Here is a 21,190-nt window from a genome sequence, read left to right on the forward strand (position 1 = left end):
GATATGTTAAATAGAAGGCTTCACAGAAAGCTGCTACAAGAGCCAGGTTTTTGGTTTTTCCTCCCAGAAATGCACCAGGACCATGCTGCATGCTTACCAATTAGGTAGCAGAACCCCCACTTCTCAGCACAAGATACTCTAATTTTACAACCAGAGAGTTCTAACTTGGACCTTCTCCATCACTTTGACTTGGCCAGCCTCTGCCTCTTCCCTTTCCCCCTGGTGCAAAAAGAGTGTTTTTGTCTTAAGTTTCTTGTGAAATAAAAGAATTTCATTTTTTGGAAATCAGGATTGGATTCTTTAGTTTGCCTGCTTCTACTAAATAACTGGGCAAACAAGGAATCAATTTTTTTCCATGACCTCTTAGTCTGATCCTTCTCATTTTATAGACCAGGAGCTGAAACTGGCAAGTTAAATGACCTGCCCATTGCTGCATAACTAGAGTTAATAGCTACAATCTGATCATGAAGGGACTCCTTTCACAATCCTTCCAACAGCTACCCATTCCAAGGCTTTTGTGTCTCCCCTGCTCTGGCTCAGGGCTCAAAGACTGGGAGTCCACACATCGTTCCCCCCGACTCCATCTGTTATTTTCCTGCCCTATCCACACACAAACCACCTGCACCTGCAAAGCCACTGGGTTCCCTTGAGATACTGTCAAGACACAAAGAATGCTGCTAAGTGCTTTTAGTAAACTTGGGTGACATGGGAGCATCAAGGGGCTGCCCTCCAGGAACAGAGAAGGAATGCAGCCTGACAGAGGGCTTCGTACTCCAGGTTAGCCAAGAAGCACATCTTCATTTTGGTTTCTACGCTGTTCCCCTCTATCAACCGATCAGTCAGCAGAGTGGCAGCTGATTGGTGAAGGAGCCAGCCAATCATCTTGTCTGATTTCAGACTCTTCATGGCTAAAATGCTTTCACCCCAGAGGCTCAAGTGAAGCACATTTGCTGCTACTCGGGCAGATGGTCTCTGAAAGAGAAGAAAGGTGGAATGAGCCACAGTACAATTAGCCCACAACCCACCTTACCTTAAGAGGTAGGTGGATTGGCTGTTGTTTCTCGTAAAGAAGAGGAAACATTTCAGAAGCTAAAAGTTCTCGTATACATTTTCCCTGTTGTATTAGTTGACTGATAATTAGTTCTTTTGCCTTTAGCACAAATTCAGAATGTCTCCCTTTCCTCCTAGGAAGCCTCTTGGCCAGTCTATACCTGCTCAAATCTCTGCTCTGCTCTACTCTCGATGCACACTAAAAATTCAGCTTTCTCTTCTGAATGACTTCTATTTTTTTCTTTATTTTAATATTAAATAGTAGGAAATTTTAGTATTAAAATTTTTCTTTGAGTTCCAGATTCCCTCCCTACAGCTCCTCCCTCACTCATTGAGAAGGCAAGCAGTATATCAATTATACATATGCAATCATGTAAAACGTGTCCATATTAGCCATGTTCCAAAAAAAGTGAAAAAATACTTTGATTTGCACTCAAGAGTTCATCAATTCTCTGGAGGCAGATAGCATTTATCATGCATCTTTTGGAGTTGTCTTGGCTCACTGTATTGATCAGAGAAGCTGAGTCTTTCACAGTTGGTCATCATTACAATATGGCAGTTACCGTGCACAAGGATGTGGTCCTGCTCACTTCACTCTACGTCAGTTCACATAAGTCCAGGTTTTTCTGAAACCATCCCCCTCATTTCTTATAGCACAATACTAGTCCATCACAACCATATACCAGAACTTGCTCAGCCATTCCCTGATTAATGGGCGTCCTTCAATTTCCAATTCTCTGCCACCACAAAAAGCACTGCTGTAAGTATTTTTTGTGCAAATAGGTCTTTTTCCTTTTTCTTTGATCTCTCTTTTGATACAAACCTAGCTGTGGTACTGTTGGGTCAAGGGGGACGCACAGTCTGGTTGCCCTTTGGATACAGTTCCAGATAGTTTTCTCTAGAATGGCTGAACTAGTTCACAACTCCACCAATAGTACATTAGTGTCTATTTTTCCATATTCTCCAGCAGTTCTCATTATCCTTTTCTATCATGTTCCTCAATTTGATGGATGTGAAGTGGTTCCTCAGAGTTGTTTTAATTTGCATTTCCCTATTAGTGATTTACATAATTTTTTCATATGACTATTGATACCTTTTATTCTGAAAACTGCCTGTTTATATCCTATGACCATTATCAACTGAGGAACGATTCTCATTTTTATAAATTTGACTCAGTTCCCTACATATTTGAGAAATGAAGCATTTATCAAAGAAACTTGCTGTAAAAATTTTGTTATTACTTCATTGTCTATGGTGCCTTTTAGCAAAATGTAGTTTCCCTGATTATCTTTTCTAATCAGATCTATTTTTGCTTTGGCTTTGTCTGAGATAATATGATTGATGCCCCTACCTTTATTTTGGAGGAGGTATAATGGCTTATTCCAGCCCCTTGTGTGTGTGTTTCTGTTTCAAGTATCTCTTTTGTAAACAACATATTGTTGGATTCTGGTTTCTAATTCATCCTGCTATCTGCTCCTGTTTTACGGGTGAATTCATTCCATTCACAGGTATGATTACATCCCATTTAGTGTTTGTCTTCTCTCTCTTTTTACCCTGTTCCTCCTCAAGTCTGTTTTGCTCCTGACCACTGCTTCCCTTGATCCACCCTCTCTTTTACCACTCTTCCCCCTTCCTCTTATCACTGGGTTAAGACAGATATACCCACTGAGTCTGGATGTAACTGGTTCTCTCTGACCCAGTTCTGATAAGACTGAGGTTCAAGTGTTGTGAGCCACCCCCAACCCCCACCAATTGCCCTCTCTGCTGTAAAAGCTTTCCCTTGCATGCCTCTTACTGTGAGGTAGTTTTCCCCATCCTGCCTCTCCCTTCCCCCTTATCCTGGTTCATCCCTCTTTCTTACCCCTTTGTTCCCCTCCTTCCCCCAGATCACTGCAACCCAATCAGCTCCCACTTGTGCCCTCAGACTGTGTAGACTCCTTCTAGCTGCCCTAATAATGATAACGTTTTTAGGGTTACAAGCGTCATTTTCCCATGTAGGAATTCCTAGGTGGGAATATAAATAATTTAACCTTATTGAGTCCTTTATGATTTTCATATTTGCCTTTTTATGCTTCTCTTGAGTCTTGTGTTTGAAAGTCAAGTTTTCTATTCAGCTCTGGTCTTTTCATTAGGAATGCTGGAAAGTCCTCTACTTCATTAAATAGCCATTTCTTTCCCCTGAAAACTTACACTCAGTCTCGCTAGGTGGATTGTTCTTGGTTGTAATTCTAGCTCCTCTGTCTTTCAGAGTATCATATTCCAAGCTCTCTATCCTTTTAACTTGGAAGCTGCTAAACCTTGTATGATCCTTACTGTGGCTCCATAATATCTGAGCTGTTTCTTTCTGGCTGCTTATAATATTTTCTCTTTGATCTAGGAGTTCTGGAATTTGACTATAATATTCCCGGGAGTTTTCATTTTGGGATCTCTTTCAGGAGGTGACTGGTAGATTCTTTCGATTTCCTATTTTACCTTCTGGTTCTAAGATATCAGGGCAGTTTTCCTTGATAATTTCTTGAAATATGATGTCTAGGCTCTTTTTTTGATCATGACTTTCAGGTAGTCCAGTGATTCTTAAATTATCCCTGTTTGGTCTATTTTCCAGGTCATTTGTTATTCCAATAAGACAGTTCACGTTTTCTTCTATTTTTTTCATACTTCTGACTTTGTCTTATTGTTTCTTAGTGTCTCATAGAGTTATTAGTTTCCACTTACCCAATTCTAATTTTTAAGGATTATTTTCTTCAGTGAGCTTTTGTACCTCCATTTCCATTTGGCCAGGTCTGCTTTTTAAGTTCTTTTCTTCAGTGAATTTTTTGGGCCTCTTTTACCATTTGGCCTATTCTGTTTTTTAAGGTGTTATTTTCTTTAGTACTTTTTTTGTGCCTCTTTTACCAAGTTGTTGACTCTTTTCATTATTTTCCTGTATCCCTCTAATTTCTTTTCCCAATTTTTCCTTTATCTCTCTTATTAGATTTTAAAAATCCTTTTTGAGCTGTTGTAGGAATTTTTTTGGGGGGGGCTGAAACCAATTCACATTTTTCTTTGAGGCTTTAGATATAACTGCTTTTGACTTTGTCATCTTCTGAGTTTTTTTTAAAGCCAATACTTTATATCATTTTTGCTCTTGAGGAGCTCATACTTTATTTTTTTTAATTTAAAAAAATTTTCTTCTTTTAATTTAGTATTCTATTTTTCCACAGTTAAATGTAAAAACAATTTTTAATATTTGTTTTTAAAACTTTTGAGTTCCAAATTCTCTCCCTTCCTCCCTCCCCACCCCCCCTCATTGAGAAGGCAAGAAATTTGATATAGGTTATACATGTGTAGTCTTGCAAAACATATCCGTAATAGTCATGTTGTGAAAGAAAACACACACAAAAAATGAGTTTGTGTTTTGACCTTCCCTGTCACCATGGTAACTTTCTATGGTCGTGTTCTTTTTGTTGTTGTTTTCTCATTTTTCTAGTCTATTTCTTGACTTTGAATTTTATGTTAAAGTTGGGCTCTGCCCACCTTGGGGGGAGGAAGGGAGGCACTGTTCCAAGCTTCAGGCTTTTTCCTGCTGCTGTTTTCAGTTAGTTCTGGGGAGTCTGCAAATTTTCAGTGCTTCCAAGGAGGTACGATCTAGGGAGAGGTGTGGGCTACTGCTGTCATGGTCTGTGTTCTGGCCTTTAGTCAGGAAGGGCCCCAGCTTCCCTGCAGCTGCAAATGCTGGTGCTCTTGCTGCCATGGAACTAACTGAGACCCGGAACTGGGTATAGATGATAGAGTTGCCAAATAGCATGTGGTCCAGCATCCAGTGTCAGCTCAGGGTACCCTCTACTCTCTTTCTGGACATCTTTCTAGCTGTCTAATCATCCCCTGACCATCTCTGGGTGGTAGGCTCCCAAAGCTGATGCTGCCATGCCACAGCCCACCTCCAAGACCCAATGCTGGTACTGCCACTGTGTGCACTCCTGCGGACTACTGGAGAGATATCTCATCCTGCCCTTTTCTTGGCTCTCCTGCTCCTGAATTTGATTTGAGGAATTATTATAAAGTTGGAGGGGAATATTGAGAGAGTCTGGCTGGACTGCTGCCTCTACTCTACCATCTTGTCTCTGCCCTCTCTTCTAAATGCCTTCTAACAACTTATATATTCCCCCAGAGAGAGGAAAGTGAACCAAAATTCCTAGAATTCTGACCAATCATCTGCCTCGGTGACCTCCTGCTTGACGGAAAAACTAAAGACATTTTAAGCTTGTGAGGATTAGCCTTCAGCTAACTCTCTCACTGTGGTACCTACCAGTTTCTTAGTTAATGCTCCTCACAACCTGGCAGGCCCTGCAGATGAACTGAGTTTTCAGGCCTTAAGACCAGTGTCCCAGGTAACAAACTAAAGGTGACACCAGTGGAGTTGGCGTCAGTCCTCACCTTGCTGGCATCTCGCTGGAGCAGCGCCTTTACCAGCTGCCTCGCGTCCACGGGCATGTTCTCTGGCAGTGAAGGAAGCTGAGACTCACGGTAACTGCGGCTTTCCAGCTGGGTCCTGCCATGTCCATAGAAGGGATTGGGGAGTCCAAAGATCTCATAGGCAATTGCTCCCACTGCCCAGGCATCAGCTTTGCTGTAGTCAATCACCACTCCAGGACCAGGACAGGCTGTTGACACCTGCATGGGCAACAAGAAAGAGGTGGAACACCTACCACCTTGTGCTGCTGGTGTTTCGATAAAGACTGTGTGGGTCGTGTGGTCCACTGACATAATCAAAATCACACTGAATGGGCATCTGCTGGCCCTGGCATGACTAGACTTGCTCCTTAGAGAATCCTGTACGTCCTTTTTAAGCTCAGACAGAACTTACAAAAGGTTAAATGTCTCATAATAAGGGATAGAAAAGGTCTTTGTTGGGTGTATGGGCCAGAAAACATAATCCATATTCATATAGCACTTGTGTCTGAGCCTGGATTTGAACCTAGCTCCTTCTCCAAATGCAGTGCTCTTTTTATCCACCACACACATGCAAAGATCAAGGGGTCCTAGAGGACGATGGAGTGTCAGGTCTTGGATCCACTGTGTGATGGGGGAAGAAACCCAACCATCGGATCCAGGGAGGGGTTCCTGCCTAATGACAAACACACAGCAAGAGTTACCTCAGGAGCCATCAAGCAGCTATTTCCTCCCCGGTCCACGTACCAGCTGGTGAAAGGCAATTGTAGGCCAATGCTCTCATCAGCCAGACAGCAACCGAAATCTGTTATTACCAGCCAGGGGCAGCCAGCTGGTAAGGCAACAGGTAGGGGCCAATGAACAGTCAGTGGAGAGGACCCCCTCCCTCCCTTCTCCGATCCCCACTGACTTCAGGTCTAAAGCCACAGGTCCCTGACTGGCTGAGGGGGTCACCTGGTCCAACCCCTCTCATTTTACAGATGAAAAAGCTGAGGCCCAGTGAGGGGACGAGGCTCCTTCCATGTCACAGGGCAAGTTAGGACCAGACCAGAACCCACGTTGCCAGCTTCTAGTCCAGGGCATTTTCCAAAACCTGCTGTGCCTCTCACTCTTCCCATAGCAGCAGAAGACGGGTGAGAGGGAACAGGAATCTGGGCAGTGCGGACAGGGTCTGTTTGGGAAAACGGCTGATGTGGTGCTTAAAAAGTCTGAGAGATGTAATTTCAGGATAATTTAATCATTTTATTAATAATGCCAGCATTTAAGGATGGTCATTTGGCCATCTCTCTCTTAGACCAAAGACCATTATGACAGTGAGCTTACAGCTTTTATGTCCATTGGTAAATGGGTATTCTGAGGGTAGCAATCAACTCCGATTGGTTAACAATTAATGAGAGGATGAATATTACAATGAGGGGCTGAGAGTGACATCATGTCAAAGAGAGACCACCCCCAGCCTTGGGCAACCTAGTCAAAAAGTTTATCCCCCACCCAAACCTGAGTGGAGCACAATGGCTTCCCCATCTGGGTAGGGTCTGATCAAAATTGCTGAGAAAGTTAGTCCAAACTCATTATCAGTAATGTCCTTCAAGAAACTGAGCTTTTGAAATCAGGACTTTAGAAAAAAGGGGGACATCTGGATCTCCCCAAATCACTGGTTGTTAATAATAATTTACTGGCATACCAGAAGACTGGAGGACCAAGTGTGGTAAAGGATATGCATTGATTTTTAAGAAAACCCAATCTACAAATATCCAAAATTAAGAGACAGACAAAAACAGTGGCCATTTACTATTTATCAATTGCATTAAAAAAAAAAAGGCCATATAAGTATTTATGGATTTAGAGTTGGAAGGCTCCAAAACGCCATCTTACTATGTGAGACAGAAGCAAAGTGATAGGTGGAGCACTACACTGGAAATAAGGAAGACCTGGCTTCAGATCCCACTTCTAACACTTCAGACTAGCTGTATGGCCCCAGGCAAGTCACCCAGCCCCTCTGCGCCTCGATTTCCTCATCTGTAAAATGAGATCGTTAGACTAGGTAGTCTCTAAGATCCCTTCCAGCTTTAAATCCTGTGACTCTCTGACCTTGATTTATGCAACTGACACATTTCCTCATCACAGAGATGAGGAAACTGAGGCTCGGAGAGAACTGACTTCTCCAAGGCCTCACAGGGAACAAAAGCAGAATCCAGAAATCCAGGGCTCTAACAAACTGCATGGCTGCCCATGTTCCAGACCTAACTGGGGCCCAGTCAAAGACAACAGGAAGGAAGCTGGTGATCCAAAGTGTTCTGGGGGTTCCATCCACCCTCCCCCAGTGAGAGGTGACACATTCTGCAGAAGGAGGTGGATTCCACCTCTGCCTCACACCCTGGAAGGGACCAGAGAGAACAGGCAGAAGAGCCTGGGCTGACTTTTCTGGGAGAGGCTCTTCTCAGTGAATACAATGGCTGGCCACCTACCTGAGTCAAACTCCACCAGGATGTTGTCTGACTTTAAGTCCCTGTGTGCGATGCCCTGCTGAACCAGGTGATCCACCCCTTCTAACAGCTGCAGGGTCATCATGGTGGCAAGGCGGGGGCTTGGAGGGTGCAGCTGCAGGTACTGGCGCAGGGTCCAGGGGTAGCTGGGCACAGAGGGAGACAGGTTCACTTGAGTGGCTGATCTCCCGTCTCCAGTACCAAAAAGGACTTCCCTTTGCCTCTGTCTGGGACCTGCCTGTCTTCTCATTTCCACTCTGCATTCTACACTCTCCCCCACTTGTCTGATGTCACATTGTGGCACCAGCCCAATCACCACCTCAGTAGGACAGCCAGCAGGGCTTGGGCCCAGGGAAGGGCGTAACACACATGTCTTAATTAGGGAGCATCTGAATCCAGCATCTCAGAATCCTGAGGTCTGAAAGGGGCCTCAGCAGCCATCCTGCCCAACCAAACCCTCTTGAAATGACTTTCTTTTTCTCCATTTGGACTCTGCATTTAGTCAGCAGGGCACACAGTGTATTCCCCCAATTCTCCCAGTGCAATGTACGCTTGCCAAGGGCAAAGACTACTTTTTGTTTTCCAAGCACCCAGCACAGTGTCCTGCACACTGCAGGTGCCTAATGTTTGTTGAATCAGGTTGACTTAAATGACATAACTCTCATTTTTATAACACTTAAAGGTTTACAAAATGCTTTCTTAAGAACACCTCATGGGGCAGCTGGTGCACTGACTATTGCCCCCACTTTACAAATGTGTTAGTCATTACTCTTTTTTTTTAGGCATTTGGGGTTAAGTGACTTGCCCAGGGTCACACAGCTAGTAAGTGTCAAGTGTTTGGTCTGAGACCGGATTTGAACTCAGATCCTCCTGACTTCAGGGCTGGTGCTCTATCCACTGTGCCACCTAGCTGCCCCCTAGTAATTACTCTCTACGTACCAAAGAGGAGATGCAAGGCCAGTCTCCACATCAGTATTCTCTATACTACACCCTGTTCCCAAAGGGAGGCTCTCCTTAGTTAAGCTTTGACACATCCCACTTGGAGGCTCTTTCTCCCAGACAACCCCCGATATCTGCTGCTGTGCAGTAACCATGCAGTTGTACATGGCCAGCTCTCACACTCCAAAAATGAGGCGCCTGCCCAGGCAAGGCCCAGGCTCCCACAGATCTCACTGGCACTTACTTCTTCATAACAAGGAACAGCGTTCGTCCATGACCCAGGCCTGAGGGGCAGAGCTTTGGAGGCAGGACATCAGGGTAGTCCACCAGGGCCCCAGGCAGGAGGGGCACAGATGAGGTGAAGGCCCGGAGTACCCGGATGATGTTGGGGTGTGGGGCCAGCTGCTTGGAACCTCTCTCGTGTTTTCTGTTTCAAAGTGAGAGCACACATCAGGCCAGGCCTTGAACACGCAAAGAATTCTATTGCTCCAACTTTATAAGGAATGCTAATATGGCAGATACCAGCTATTTACATAAGACCCTTCTTCCAAAGCATGGGTCCAGGTCTAAGATCACATGTACTGGGCTGGAAGACCATTTACTTTTACCTTACAAGCGGCTTACATTACAGTCTTTGAGAAAATGCTGATTACTTACTCATTCATCTGATCAACACTGATTAAGTATCTATGACATGTAAGGGCCAGACAGACCTATCTTAAGTCTGTTAGCAGCCTCAGTTCATATTCCCATTATTACTCATATCTTAGCCCTCTGGCACTACTTACATGACTTACCTGCTCAAAATTCTTCAGTGGTTCCCCACTGCCTACAGAATAAAGGCCAAACTTCTTGGCAGAGCCCCTGAGCTCATTTTACACTTTAAGAGGATGGGAGCTTCAGAGCGCGAAGGGACCTTGGAGACCATCTGGTCCAGTTTTCTCATTTACAGACCAGGAAACTAAGGGCCAAAGATACGAGTGACTTGCTTGGTACAACAGAAAGAGCACTCTCTTTGGAGTGAAAGGAGAAGTCTGAACCCTGCTGACGCTGACACGTAGAGACTCCAACCTCATCCTCTCTAGGCCTCGGTCTCCTCATTTATAAAATGAGGAGGTTGGACCAGATGCCCTGTGAGGTCCTTTCTGGCTCCAGATCTGATTCTATGTCACACGCACCTGGATTCAAACCCGGAATGTAAGCTCCTTAAAGGCAGGGCTGTCTTGACTTTGTATTCTCAGGGCCTAGCCCAGAGTGTACACTTAATCAGTGTCTGTGGGCCTGGCCTGGCTGGGCCTTCAGGCCTGGATGCGGCCACATTCTCTGTTGCCTCCCTTTGTGTCCCACTACTCCCCTTCCGTGTGACATCCCAGTCAATATGTCACTACGTGAACGTTCTGGCCCCTGTATCTTTGATGATGCCGCCTCCTTGCTGACACCCCTGCCGAGACCCCAGGTTGCAACAATGCCCGCTGCACTCCGTTGCTCTTAAGACTTGTAGCTGTCACACACCTGTGCACACCTCATTCCCCTGCTACTCCGGAGGAGTCTCACCATATTTACCTTAGTGTCTCCTCTTGTGCCAATCCCAGGGCTCCTGCAAGGATGGGAGATCGGCGCTGACCAGCTGTAGCTATATGGGCACCCTGTTTGTGGATGCCACTAGAGGGCGCCCCCCACTTGCATTTTGTCAGCAGCTGCCAACCTTCCAGAGAGGAATCCTGGGATAGGCTTCAACAATCTAAAAACTGGGAGTACTGGAATGGCTTGACCCTCAGGCTCTTACCTCTTTACCAGGCAAAGTTAGCCCACTAATTCGAGCAGAAGAGCACTGAAAAGCTGGAAGGAACCTTAGGGCACAGAACCTTTGGCCTCAGGGATCTTCAGGCCAGTGCCCTCCCACATGAAGGTGGTGCGAGGCTCTGGGCTGCCTACAAGCTCCGCATCGGTGGGGTCTCGGCGACTGTCTAGGTCAGCATGCTTAAGGGTCCCCTCTCCTCCAGGGCCACCGCCTGCCTTGGCTCGAGAGCCAGGGGGTGAGGTAGGTGGGTGAGAAGGGCAGGCTACTACCTCTTGAGGCAGTCTTTTCCACCTTGGACAGCTGTCTTCATCACTAGGCCTAAAGTGACCTCTTGGCAACTTCTATTCATGGCCCCTGGTTCTGTCCTCAGGGTCCAGGGGCATGAGTTTGCTGCCTCTGCCAAGTCTGTCCTCTGCTGCCTTCCAGGTGAGTGGTCCTTCCACTATGACCCACTGTTCCCTCATCCCCCACCCTACCCCCAATCTCTGCCAAGGGCTACTGACCCTTACCTGGAAATGGTGGCCCCATACTCCCCAGACAGGGCCAAGCGGCTGGCTGGAACCAGTTCCTGGCTCATGGTGCTGAGGATGGCTTCACTGGAGGAACCTGCCTGTGACAAGTCCCCAACAAACAGAGCATTATACAAACACAAGAGGCATCATATACGGGATGAGACAGGGTGTTAGGAGAGGGAGCTATCATGGCAAGCATTTCCAATGGCCTAAGCCGAGACCAGCCCCCATCTCCTATTTCGAAATCAGACACAGTCTCCTTAGCCCTGAGCACCTTTCAGTGACAGGCCAAGCAAGTCTTCATTCCCTCTCGTGGGGGCAGTGGGTAGGGTATGGGATAAGGGATGTCTAGAGAGTGAGGTTCCCGAGGAAGGGCAGGTCAGGCACTGCTGGAGCTACCCCAAGCCTTGGACTCCTAACAATCCGAGCACCTGTAACACCCAGGGTGAGCAAAGGTGGTGGGGCAAACAAACTCCCCTTACTTGGCTCTGGTAGCTGGGCTTCAATCAGCCTGTTTGGTGGGACACGCACGTCACCTACTGTAGAGCCCTGGTTAGTTGGGATAAGGAAACGCACGCTCTCCTCAGAGTATCACATTAACCACGAGATTCCAGATCAATTTCTCTGGTTTTTCTAAGTGAAATAGCTGTCACTCACAAGTTACTTCTCATTTCCGACTCCAAACCTAATCGACAGAAGTGCTCAGGCTGGCCATTTCTCTAACAAAAGCCAGACTACTTGACTTTTTCTGAGATGGCATATCTTGCCCCTGAAATGCTGGCAGACCGCAGGGAAGGAAGGCAGCCTGACAAAGGGCTGGGTACTCCAGGTTATATACTCTGCGGGTTTGAAGCCCCCAAATCAACTAGCCAACGCCCTGGGATCAACTTGTTTACTATGATTGACCAGTTAAGGAGGGTGAGGAGGACTGGTCGTCGCAAACATCCTTTCTGATGTCCATTTATCGACTGAAGAAGTTTGTTTTGTCCTGCAAGACTGGTACTCTCACAGAAGAGCAGCCTCCTCTAAAGGAGCCAGGGCCGGAGGGGGTGATGTACTTACTGAGATGTTCCACATCATCTTGATGGCCAGGGGAAAGGCTGTGGCCATGTGCTGAGCACTCTGCTTGCTTTCTGCCCGAGGGGCAATGGCTGGATCCTGTCCCAGAAGAAGCCTGTCCCTGGGGCCTTCTGGCTTCTGGGGCCAGGTGGGCATGGTGGCTTCATAAACTGCAGCACTGCACCCCTTGCCAATGGACTGTCCTATGAGGTATTCCTCCAGCCGGAAGCCCTGCCAACGCCTACTTGCCAGGGGGTCAGGAAGAAGTTTATTTTTCTGGGTAAAAATTTCCTGTGAGGTTAGAAAAAAGGCCCTGGTGAAGCAAGGGGCTAGCTGAGGCTTATATGTCCACAGACCTGTGAACAGAGCAGTGCTGAGGTAGAGAGGTCCCTCAAGCAAGGTCAGATTAGGAGCCAGCAGAAACAACTGTCCTTTGCTGCTAGGCCTGAGCTCAGGCCATAAGCTGTTCAGCCTCTTTCTTTTGTTGTTCAAAGCAACTTTGCTACAAACACTCATTTTTTTTTCCCCTGCACAGCAGAAAGAATAATTGATTAGGGGTCAGAATTTCGGGACTCTGCAGCTGGCACAATTACTGACGTGCTGCCATCTGTCTCTTGGCACCAACTCAGAGCTCTCTGTACTAGAGAGATACCTCTTTTTACAAAGACCTTAGACGACAAGTATTAGACAGGTACTGGGCACGGTAGTGAGGATGATGGGCAGTGTGCCACAACTGGCAGTTAGGCTAATGACTTGTTAGTGCCTTGAGGTCACTACTGCCCTTAATCAAGGTCTTCTGAAATCTGAAGACAGAGCAAAGTCCCAACATCCATCTTCTAATGAGGCTGATTCTCCCTCTCAGTTTGAAGCAGAAGGTCTTAATAAGGAGTGAAATCTTTGTGGTGCCTACAGGACAACCAGGAGCTGCTGGAAAAAGGAAAAGCCTGAAGATGGGTCGACCACCCTAAAGCTGGCTTTCCTTTCTTTGTTAATGGAATCCTCCCAATCAGGGTGGCTCCTAATAGCTGGTGCTCCCTTCTCTCCCTTCTCCCCCATATCCAACGAGTCCTCATCCAGAGGATCTCTAAATCCTAAGACCTAAGATTTTTGTATTTTCTTCGGTCCTTGCTTTCCATTCCTTCTCCTACCCCCTTGGTCCAAGCCATTATGACCCTTTTTGGGGACAACTGCAGGAGTTCCTAGCTCTTTGGGTATCATGCCCACCTCTGGCAGTTTGGTGAACCTTTGGGACTCTTCATGTTACGTTCCTTAAAACTCATCATTGAAGGAAAGGCTAAATTTCAATTAGAGGTAAGTGCAATGACTTTGAAACTAATTCAAAGAATCAGAAACCTAGACCTGGAAGAGACCGCGACAGCCTTCTGGTCCAACTCCCTCATTTCACAGATGAGGAAACCAAGGCCCAAGGATGGTAAGCGTCTTGTCCAAGTTCCCTCAGACACGTATCCGGGGCGGGATTGGAACCCAGGTCCTCTGACTCTTTCGCCTGTGCCACACTGCTTCCCCTTGCCTCCAGTCTCTACCCTTTCCCAATTCAGCCTGGAAAGGCTGTCAAATGAATCTGCCAGAAATACGGCACTCCTCTCCTGAAAAGCCTTCCAAGGTCCTCTATGACCAACACAATTAAATACAGAGTACAGCCTTCAGGGCCCTGCAGAATCTGGCCCCAAGTGAAAGCCCGCAGAGGGGGAAAACCACTTCCTTCTGACACATCTGCATCACCTCCGGGTAGCTCTGTTAGGAAATGCTTCCTTAAAGCACTTCTGCCCTCCATGGACACTTGGCTCCAGCTGCTCTGGTCTACATGACATCTGTCAAGCATGCCTTGCACAATCCTGTCTCCTCTTCCTCCTCACATTCACATTGCTTCTTCCCCGGGTGACCTTATCATTTCTCATGGGTTCAGTGACCTTTTCTGTGCTGATGATTCCCAGATCGACATATCAGCTAAGTGGCACAGTGGATAGAGCACTAGGCCTGAAGTCAGGAAGACCTGAGTTCAAATTCGACCTCAGACAACAATAGTCCCCCTCTCCTGAGCTCCAGTCCCACACACCACAAGCTGCCTATCGGACATTTGAGCTACTTGTCCTGTAGGCACCACAAATTCAAACCGTCCAAAAGAGAACTCATCATCTCCCCTACCCTCAACACCCCTCTTCTTAGACAGTGCTATCAAGGGCACCAGCACCCTTCTGGTCACCCAGGTTTGCAGCCTCAGGGTCATCTGCTGCTCTTTCCTCTCACTCGCCTCGCCCTGACGTCAGCTGCCACATCACGTCACTTCACCTCCACATCTTTCACCACCCTTCCTCCCCCTCACATAGCCATCACCCTGGGATAGGCCTTCTCAAGTGTCTTTGGTTTCCCTTGCTTGAGCTTCCACACTCCAATCTATCCTCCACTATGCCAAAGAGATTCTCCTAAATCATTGCCTGCTCTTCTGGACTTCACGATCTCTGTAAATTCATCATCCCACAAGATGACATCAACTCTGAAATTTTCACCTCCTCAATACTACCTGCTCCCCCTCCACGTTTGACTGGAGAGAGAGCTCCTCCCAGATCCTTCTTCACAGTGTTGAGTACATGGTAGACCCTTAATGTTTCTTGACTCCGACACTCCAGTTTCTAGATCTGCACACTTCTCTCTCTCAATAAACTGCAATGGCTCCCAATTACCTGCAGGATCCCATATATATGCATATAAAAGCTCCTTGAGTCTTTTTCCACATTACTTCGCTCTATACACTCTGCAACGTGGTCCTGCTGGCCCACCTGCTGTTCTGCCCTAACAAGCATTCCATCTGCCATCGCCACACCTTTGCGCTGGCTGTTCTTCACCCTGGAATGCCCTCCCTCCTCACCTCTGCCTCTTAGAATCCCTGTCTCACTTTCTACACGAGACTTTTCCTGCTTCCCCCAACTGCTAGTGCCTTCTTTCCCCAAACTACCTTAAAACGTCCATTTTGTATCTATTTGGTTATCTAACCAGCTAAATTTCATTTGAATCCCGCTAGAATGTAAGCTCCTTGAAGGCACGGGCTGTTTCTCTTCTTTGTACTCCTCACCCTTCGCTCAGTTCCTGACACACAGCAGGAGCTTAATAAATGCTTACTGACAGGGATGCTCACCTCCCTACTCTGCTGCACCCACTTCCCTGACTTCAGCGCCCCCCTCACTTCTTACTTCCTCCACGGTTCTGTCCAGACCAACCACATGGTGCTTCACATTTACTCTGTATCTTCTCAGCATGGCACAAGCCAGGGATCTGGGTCTGTATCCCAGCTCTGACATTTACCAGTAAGTCACGTAACTGCTCCGAGCCCCAGTTTCTTCATCTGTAAAATGTGAATAATACCAGCATCACCTACCTCACAGGGCTGTTACGAGGAGAGCGCTTCGTAACATTACAGGACTAAATAAAAAGAACAGCTAATTATTATTTACTGCTTTACGGTTTACAAAGACTTTATATGTTATCTAATTTGGCCCTTACAATAATCTTGTGAGGCAGGTACTATTATTATCCCCACAGAAAGCTGAGACTTGTCCAGGGGCTCACAGCCAAATAGCTGAGGCAAAATTGGAACTCAACTCTTCCTCACTCCAAGTCCACCACTCTTTCCACCGTGCCATTTTTGTCTTATGTATGATATTTGTTACTTTATGTATGTCTCATTTTGCCAACAAACTGCAAGTTCTCTAGGTCAGTGGCCATGACTTTTGGCCATGAAGTCATAAGAGTTGGGTTGGGGGGCAGCTAGGTGGTGCAGTGGATAGAGAACCGGCCTTGGATTCAGGAGGACCTGAGTTCAAATCCAGCCTCAGACGCATAACACTTACTAGCTGTGTGACCCTGGGCAAGTCACTTAACCCCACTGCCTATCCTAAAAAAAAAAAAAGAGTTGGGTTGGAGTGTCATCTACTAGTTAAGTGGCCCTAGACAAGTCATTTGATGTCCAGTCCTTGTTTTCCTCATCTGTGAAATGGGGCTATTTGTCAAAGGGACAATGCTGGGCAAGCATTGAAGCCACAGGTAAACTGGAGATATTATCATGATCTTCGTATCTCTCACAGTATCCAGTACAGTGACTTGTGCCTAGGAAAGCCTCAATAAATATGTGCTGAGAGACTCTAAAAATGAACCGAGGAGAAACCACCCTTTTGGCCTCCATCCCTCCCCACCATCTTTCCAGTCATGCAGGCTGGCAGCCCCAGCGTCCCCCTCGGCTTCTCACTTACTCAACACAAACATGTGGGAGAAGGAATGAAGAAGCAGGAGTATGGAATGGAAAGATCTGGGAGCCGGGAGTGGTTCCGTCTCTTCCACCGACACACTTGGTGGAGAACCTCCCTAAGCTTCCTGTCCTTGGCCTCTGCTCATCAGAAGGGCAGGAAGAGCCAAAGCATAGAACTTGGGGTCACCAAAGGTTGGCTCAAGCTCAGCTGGGAGGTGGCCCTGAGTAGTGGGAGGAGCCCTGGGTCAAGAGTCAGAAGACAGAAGTTCACATAGGTTGGTCCCTAACAAGCTCAGACTTCTCAAACTGGATGTCCAGTAGTCACCTTAAACTCCACACATCCAAAACAGAACTGCTTATCTCTCTCCCCAAACTCCCGCCTCCTTCCACCTTCCCTGTTACTGGAAAGGGCATCACCATCCTTCCAACCTCAATGTCATCCCGCACCCCCCCACATCCAAGTTGTCGTCATGGTCTGTCGATTTCACCTTTACGACATCTCTCCAATACACCCCCTTCTCTCCTCCAACCCCGCCCTGGTGCAGACCCTCATCGCTTCACATCTAGGCTGCTGCAGTAGCCTGCTATGGGGATGGGGGGGTTCCTGTCTGTCTCAAGTCTCTCCTCACTCCAATCCACCCTCCATTGAGCCTCAAAGTAGTTTCCTAAAGTTCAGATCTGAATATGTCACATCTCTACTCAATGAACTCCAGCAGCTCCCTACTGCCTCCAGGAACAAATACAAAAGAGTCTGGCACTCAATGGCCTTCTCAATCGTCCCCCTCCTACCTCACCAGTCTTCTCCCACCTCACACCCCAATACGTACTTGGATCCAGTGATACTGGCCTCTGGGTGTTCCACAAAGGAGACCATCCAGCTCTCAGCTCTGGGCATTCTCTCTGGCTGTCCCCCATGCCTGGACTGTTCTCCCTCATCTCTGCCTCCTGGCTTCCTTCAAGTCCCAGCTAAAATCCCACCATCTACAGGAAGCCTTTCCCAGCCCCTCTTGTTTCTGGTACCTTCCCTCTTCTTAACTATTTCTCATTTATCCTGTAGATGCCTCACTCGAGGGCAGGGACTGCCTTTGGCCTCTTTTTGTATTCTGAGGGCTAAGTGCTAAGGCACCAAACAGGACCTTAAATGTGGACTGATCACTTGATCTTGGACAAACCCATCCCTTTCCTTGGGTCTCAGTTTTCCTATCTGTAAAACAAAAGAGACTTGGAACTAGGAATCACGAGATCTGGCTTCCAGGTCTGGGGCTGCTGAATAACTTGTTTTATGACCCTGGGAAAATCCCTTAAACGTTCTGGGCTTCAGTCTTCTCTGTAAAATAAGGATGTTGGGCCAGATCAGGTGTAGGCATGGGCCACAGGGTCAGAAGTTCCTAAGTGGGAGTGTACAACATGAGTTTAATTACAGATTTAATTACATTTGGTGTCAATTACTGTTTCATTTTAAGCTCACTAACACAACAGTCAGCATCAGCAAATTACACACCAATAAGGAAAGCCAATTAGTTGGACCCTATTGACATCATGTGTGCTAGCTAAATAGCTAAAACAAGTTTTTTTGCTTTAAATCTCAGGCTGGCTGTACCTCGAATGCTAAGGGGTTATAGAGCTTCCAAAGCCTCTCCTATCTCTGACATCCTGTGAGTTAAAGTCACAAAAATCAGGATAGAGACCAAAAAAAAAAGTCTCAGCCCTCAAGGAACTCTGGGATACTCTGTGTGCCAATGTCTTCATCTCTCCACCCCCAACACAACAGGCTTGGAGTCAGAGGGCCTGCTTCAAACCTAGGCTCTGCCACTTCCTGCTTAAACTGCAACTGAGCATGTCACTTACTTAACTCGGCCCTAGCTTCGCCATCTTTTATAAATGAGAGGGTTGTACTAGATGGCCTATGAGGTCCTTTCTGGCTCTACAGATGGCATCTGTGATACCTTAAAACCTGGACACTGTCAAGCCATAAAGTGAAGCAACAACAAGTTTTAATCCAAGTCACCTGAATTCAAATCCAGAACTCTTTGTGCCACATCATATTGCTTTAAAGGATCTGGAAACGGAAGACCTTCTCATCCAACGCCCTCCATTTAAAGATGAGATTGAGGGGAACCAGCATTTATGCCAGGCACACTGCTAAGCTTGCTGTTCACTCTTTTCAGTCCTGTCTGACTCTCCGTCACCCCATCTGGGGTTTTCTTGGCAGAGATACTGGTTTGCCATTTCCTTCTCCAGCTCATTTGACAGATGAGGAACCTGAGGCAAACCAGGTTAGATGACTTGCCCAGGGTCACACAGCTAATAAGTGTCTGAGACTAGATTTGAACTCTGGAAGACGAATCTTCCTGACTCCAGGCCCTATCTACTGCACCACCTAGCTGCTAGGTGGTAATGTATTATTATCTTCATTTTACATTTGAGGAAATTGAGGAAGACAAATTAAGTGACTTGCCTAGGGTCACACAGTTTGTAAAGTATCTGAGGTTGGATTTGAACTCAAATCTTCCTGATTCAAGTCTCAATGCTTTTTCCACTGTACTACTTGCACAAGGTCAAATAGGTAATAAATGGCATACTGGAATTCAAAGGAAGTCCAAAGACTCCAAATTCAATACTCTTTCCATTGTAACACATAATCTCTCAGCTATGATGTTCTTTGTTCTAAGATCTCTTCTAGTTCTAACGTTCTATGTTCTAAGGTTCCTCCTAGTCCTATGTGTCCTAGGACTGTCCCAGCACTGACATTTCTATGTCCTAAGGTCCTTTCCAATTATGACTATGTTCTAGGTTTCAAGGTCCCTCAAGTACTAACACTCTGTGTTCTAAGGCCCCTCCTAGTTTTAACATTTTGTGTTCTAAGGGTCCTCCCAGCTCTGACATTCTGGCTTCTAAGGCTCCCTCCCAGCTCTGACATCCCCTGTTCTAAGGGCCCTCCCAACTTGACACTTGCTATGTCTTAAGGTGATTTTAGACATGACATTCTGTGTTCCAAGGTTCCTTATAACTGTGACATTCCACGGGCTAGGATTCCTTTCAGGGGTGACACGCCACATCCTAAGGTCTTTGGGTCTAGGTCTTTGGGTCTAAAGCCGTTCCCAGCTCAGCTCCCACGCTGACATCACACAGGAGAACACTAAGACGTCTCTCCTGGGCCGGGCCAGACAGCGCCTGCTCTTAGCGCACCTTTACCTCGGACAGCGAAGGCTCTAGGCTCTCTCATGGTTACCAGGTCTCTCCCCACTCCCGCCCCCCCCAGCTGACCCTCCCGCCTGGGGCTCCGGTTTGACCTTGCCCCGCCTTCGGGCACGCGGTCTCCGCGGGGGGCGGTCCGAGGGGAGGACACAAGTCCCGGGGCCCGGCGGGGCGAGCTGCCCGGGGCCCGGCCCTCACCTGGATGTCCCGGCAGGCCGAGGCCGCCCGCTGACCCTCTGCCTGCTTCTCCTCCAGGAGCCCAAGCCCCAGGCCAAAGGCCAAGAAGACTGCGCGGCCGCAGGGGGGCCCGGCGCCCCGGGCCCGCAGCACCAGCTGACGCTGCAGGCGGGCCGCCAGCCCGGCCACCGACTCCCGGAAAAAGCGGTAACGGCTGGCTGGGAAGGCCCAGCCCCAGCCCCGGCCCCGGCCCCGGAGCCGGCTCCGCCGCCCCTCGGGCCCTGAGGCCCCAGCCCGGCCCGGGCCGCTCCGCCCGCCCTAGGCCTCCCGGCGGGCCCGGCTTGGCCGAGAAGCGCAGCAGCAGCGCCCGGCCGAGCTGCAAGCCCCGGCCCAGCGCCTGTCGCAGAGCCATGGCCTTGACCGCGGCCCGCACGACACCGAGGAGCACTGACCCACGGGCCCGCAGGCCTGAGCTGGTTTGCGCACGCGTCAGCTGCTGCGCAGGCGCACAGGCGGGGTGGGGGGGCGCGTTCTGCCCACGAGGCTATTGTTTACAGAATCTGCTCCACGAGGGGGTGGGGCGCAGTGCGGGTTCGTGCGCATGCGCGGCACCTGGCCCCTGAGACCTGTCAGCCTCCCAGGTTCTTCTGGCTCAGTCTCCAGCATGGGGAGGAGCTCAGCAGCACGCTCCCCATGCCTTGAATACATCCAGTGGTGGCGAGCTCATTTCTTATCTAGTCAGCTTAGACCACTTTGGGGACAGTTATGTTAGAAAGTTTTTCTTTGTTGTCCTTCAGTCATTTCAGGTCCTTTTCCAACTCTTCATGACCCTACTTGAGGTTTTCTCAGCAGAGATACTGGAGTGGTTTGTCATTTCCTTCTCCAGCTCATTTTACAGATAAGGAAACTGAGGCAAACAGGGTGAAGTGACTTGCCCAGGGTCACACAGCTAGTAAGTGTCTGAGGCCCGATTTGAAGTCAGGTCTTTCTGACTCCAGGCCCAGCTCTATCCACTGCCCCGTCTACCCTGCTCCTAAATTTTTCTTGACATCCAGCCTAAATCTACCTCTGCACGTCCCACCCTTTGCTCCCAGTTCTTCCCTGTGGGGCAGAGCAGATGAAGCTGAAGACCTGTCCGGGTTTCCCCCTAAATCCGACCTGTTTTGTGCTAACAGCCATCCAGTCTGATGAAGTAGAAAGGAATGTGAGGCATGGAGCAAGCAGGAGGAGAGATAGGAGATGAGATGCAGGATTCGACTAGCCTGAGAAGTGATCA

At 47.9% G+C, this 21,190-nt stretch overlaps 1 protein-coding gene across 1 annotated transcript; it reads right to left on the bottom strand.

Annotated features, from left to right (window-relative positions):
- Positions 1-672: 672 nt before the first annotated feature.
- Positions 673-20,395, bottom strand: PINK1 (PTEN induced kinase 1). The gene is given in 9 exon segments (XM_020973156.2): positions 673-972; positions 5,467-5,703; positions 6,186-6,313; positions 7,950-8,113; positions 9,151-9,333; positions 11,217-11,317; positions 12,282-12,569; positions 19,936-20,130; positions 20,132-20,395. Coding segments are annotated over 9 exon segments (1,749 nt in total). The 5' UTR covers positions 20,327-20,395; the 3' UTR covers positions 673-714.
- Positions 20,396-21,190: the final 795 nt, after the last annotated feature.

This window comes from Phascolarctos cinereus, unplaced genomic scaffold (genome assembly GCF_003287225.1).
Source record: "Phascolarctos cinereus isolate Bilbo 61053 unplaced genomic scaffold, phaCin_HiC Scaffold_726;HRSCAF=1367, whole genome shotgun sequence".
In the NCBI taxonomy this organism is placed as follows: domain Eukaryota; kingdom Metazoa; phylum Chordata; class Mammalia; order Diprotodontia; family Phascolarctidae; genus Phascolarctos; species Phascolarctos cinereus.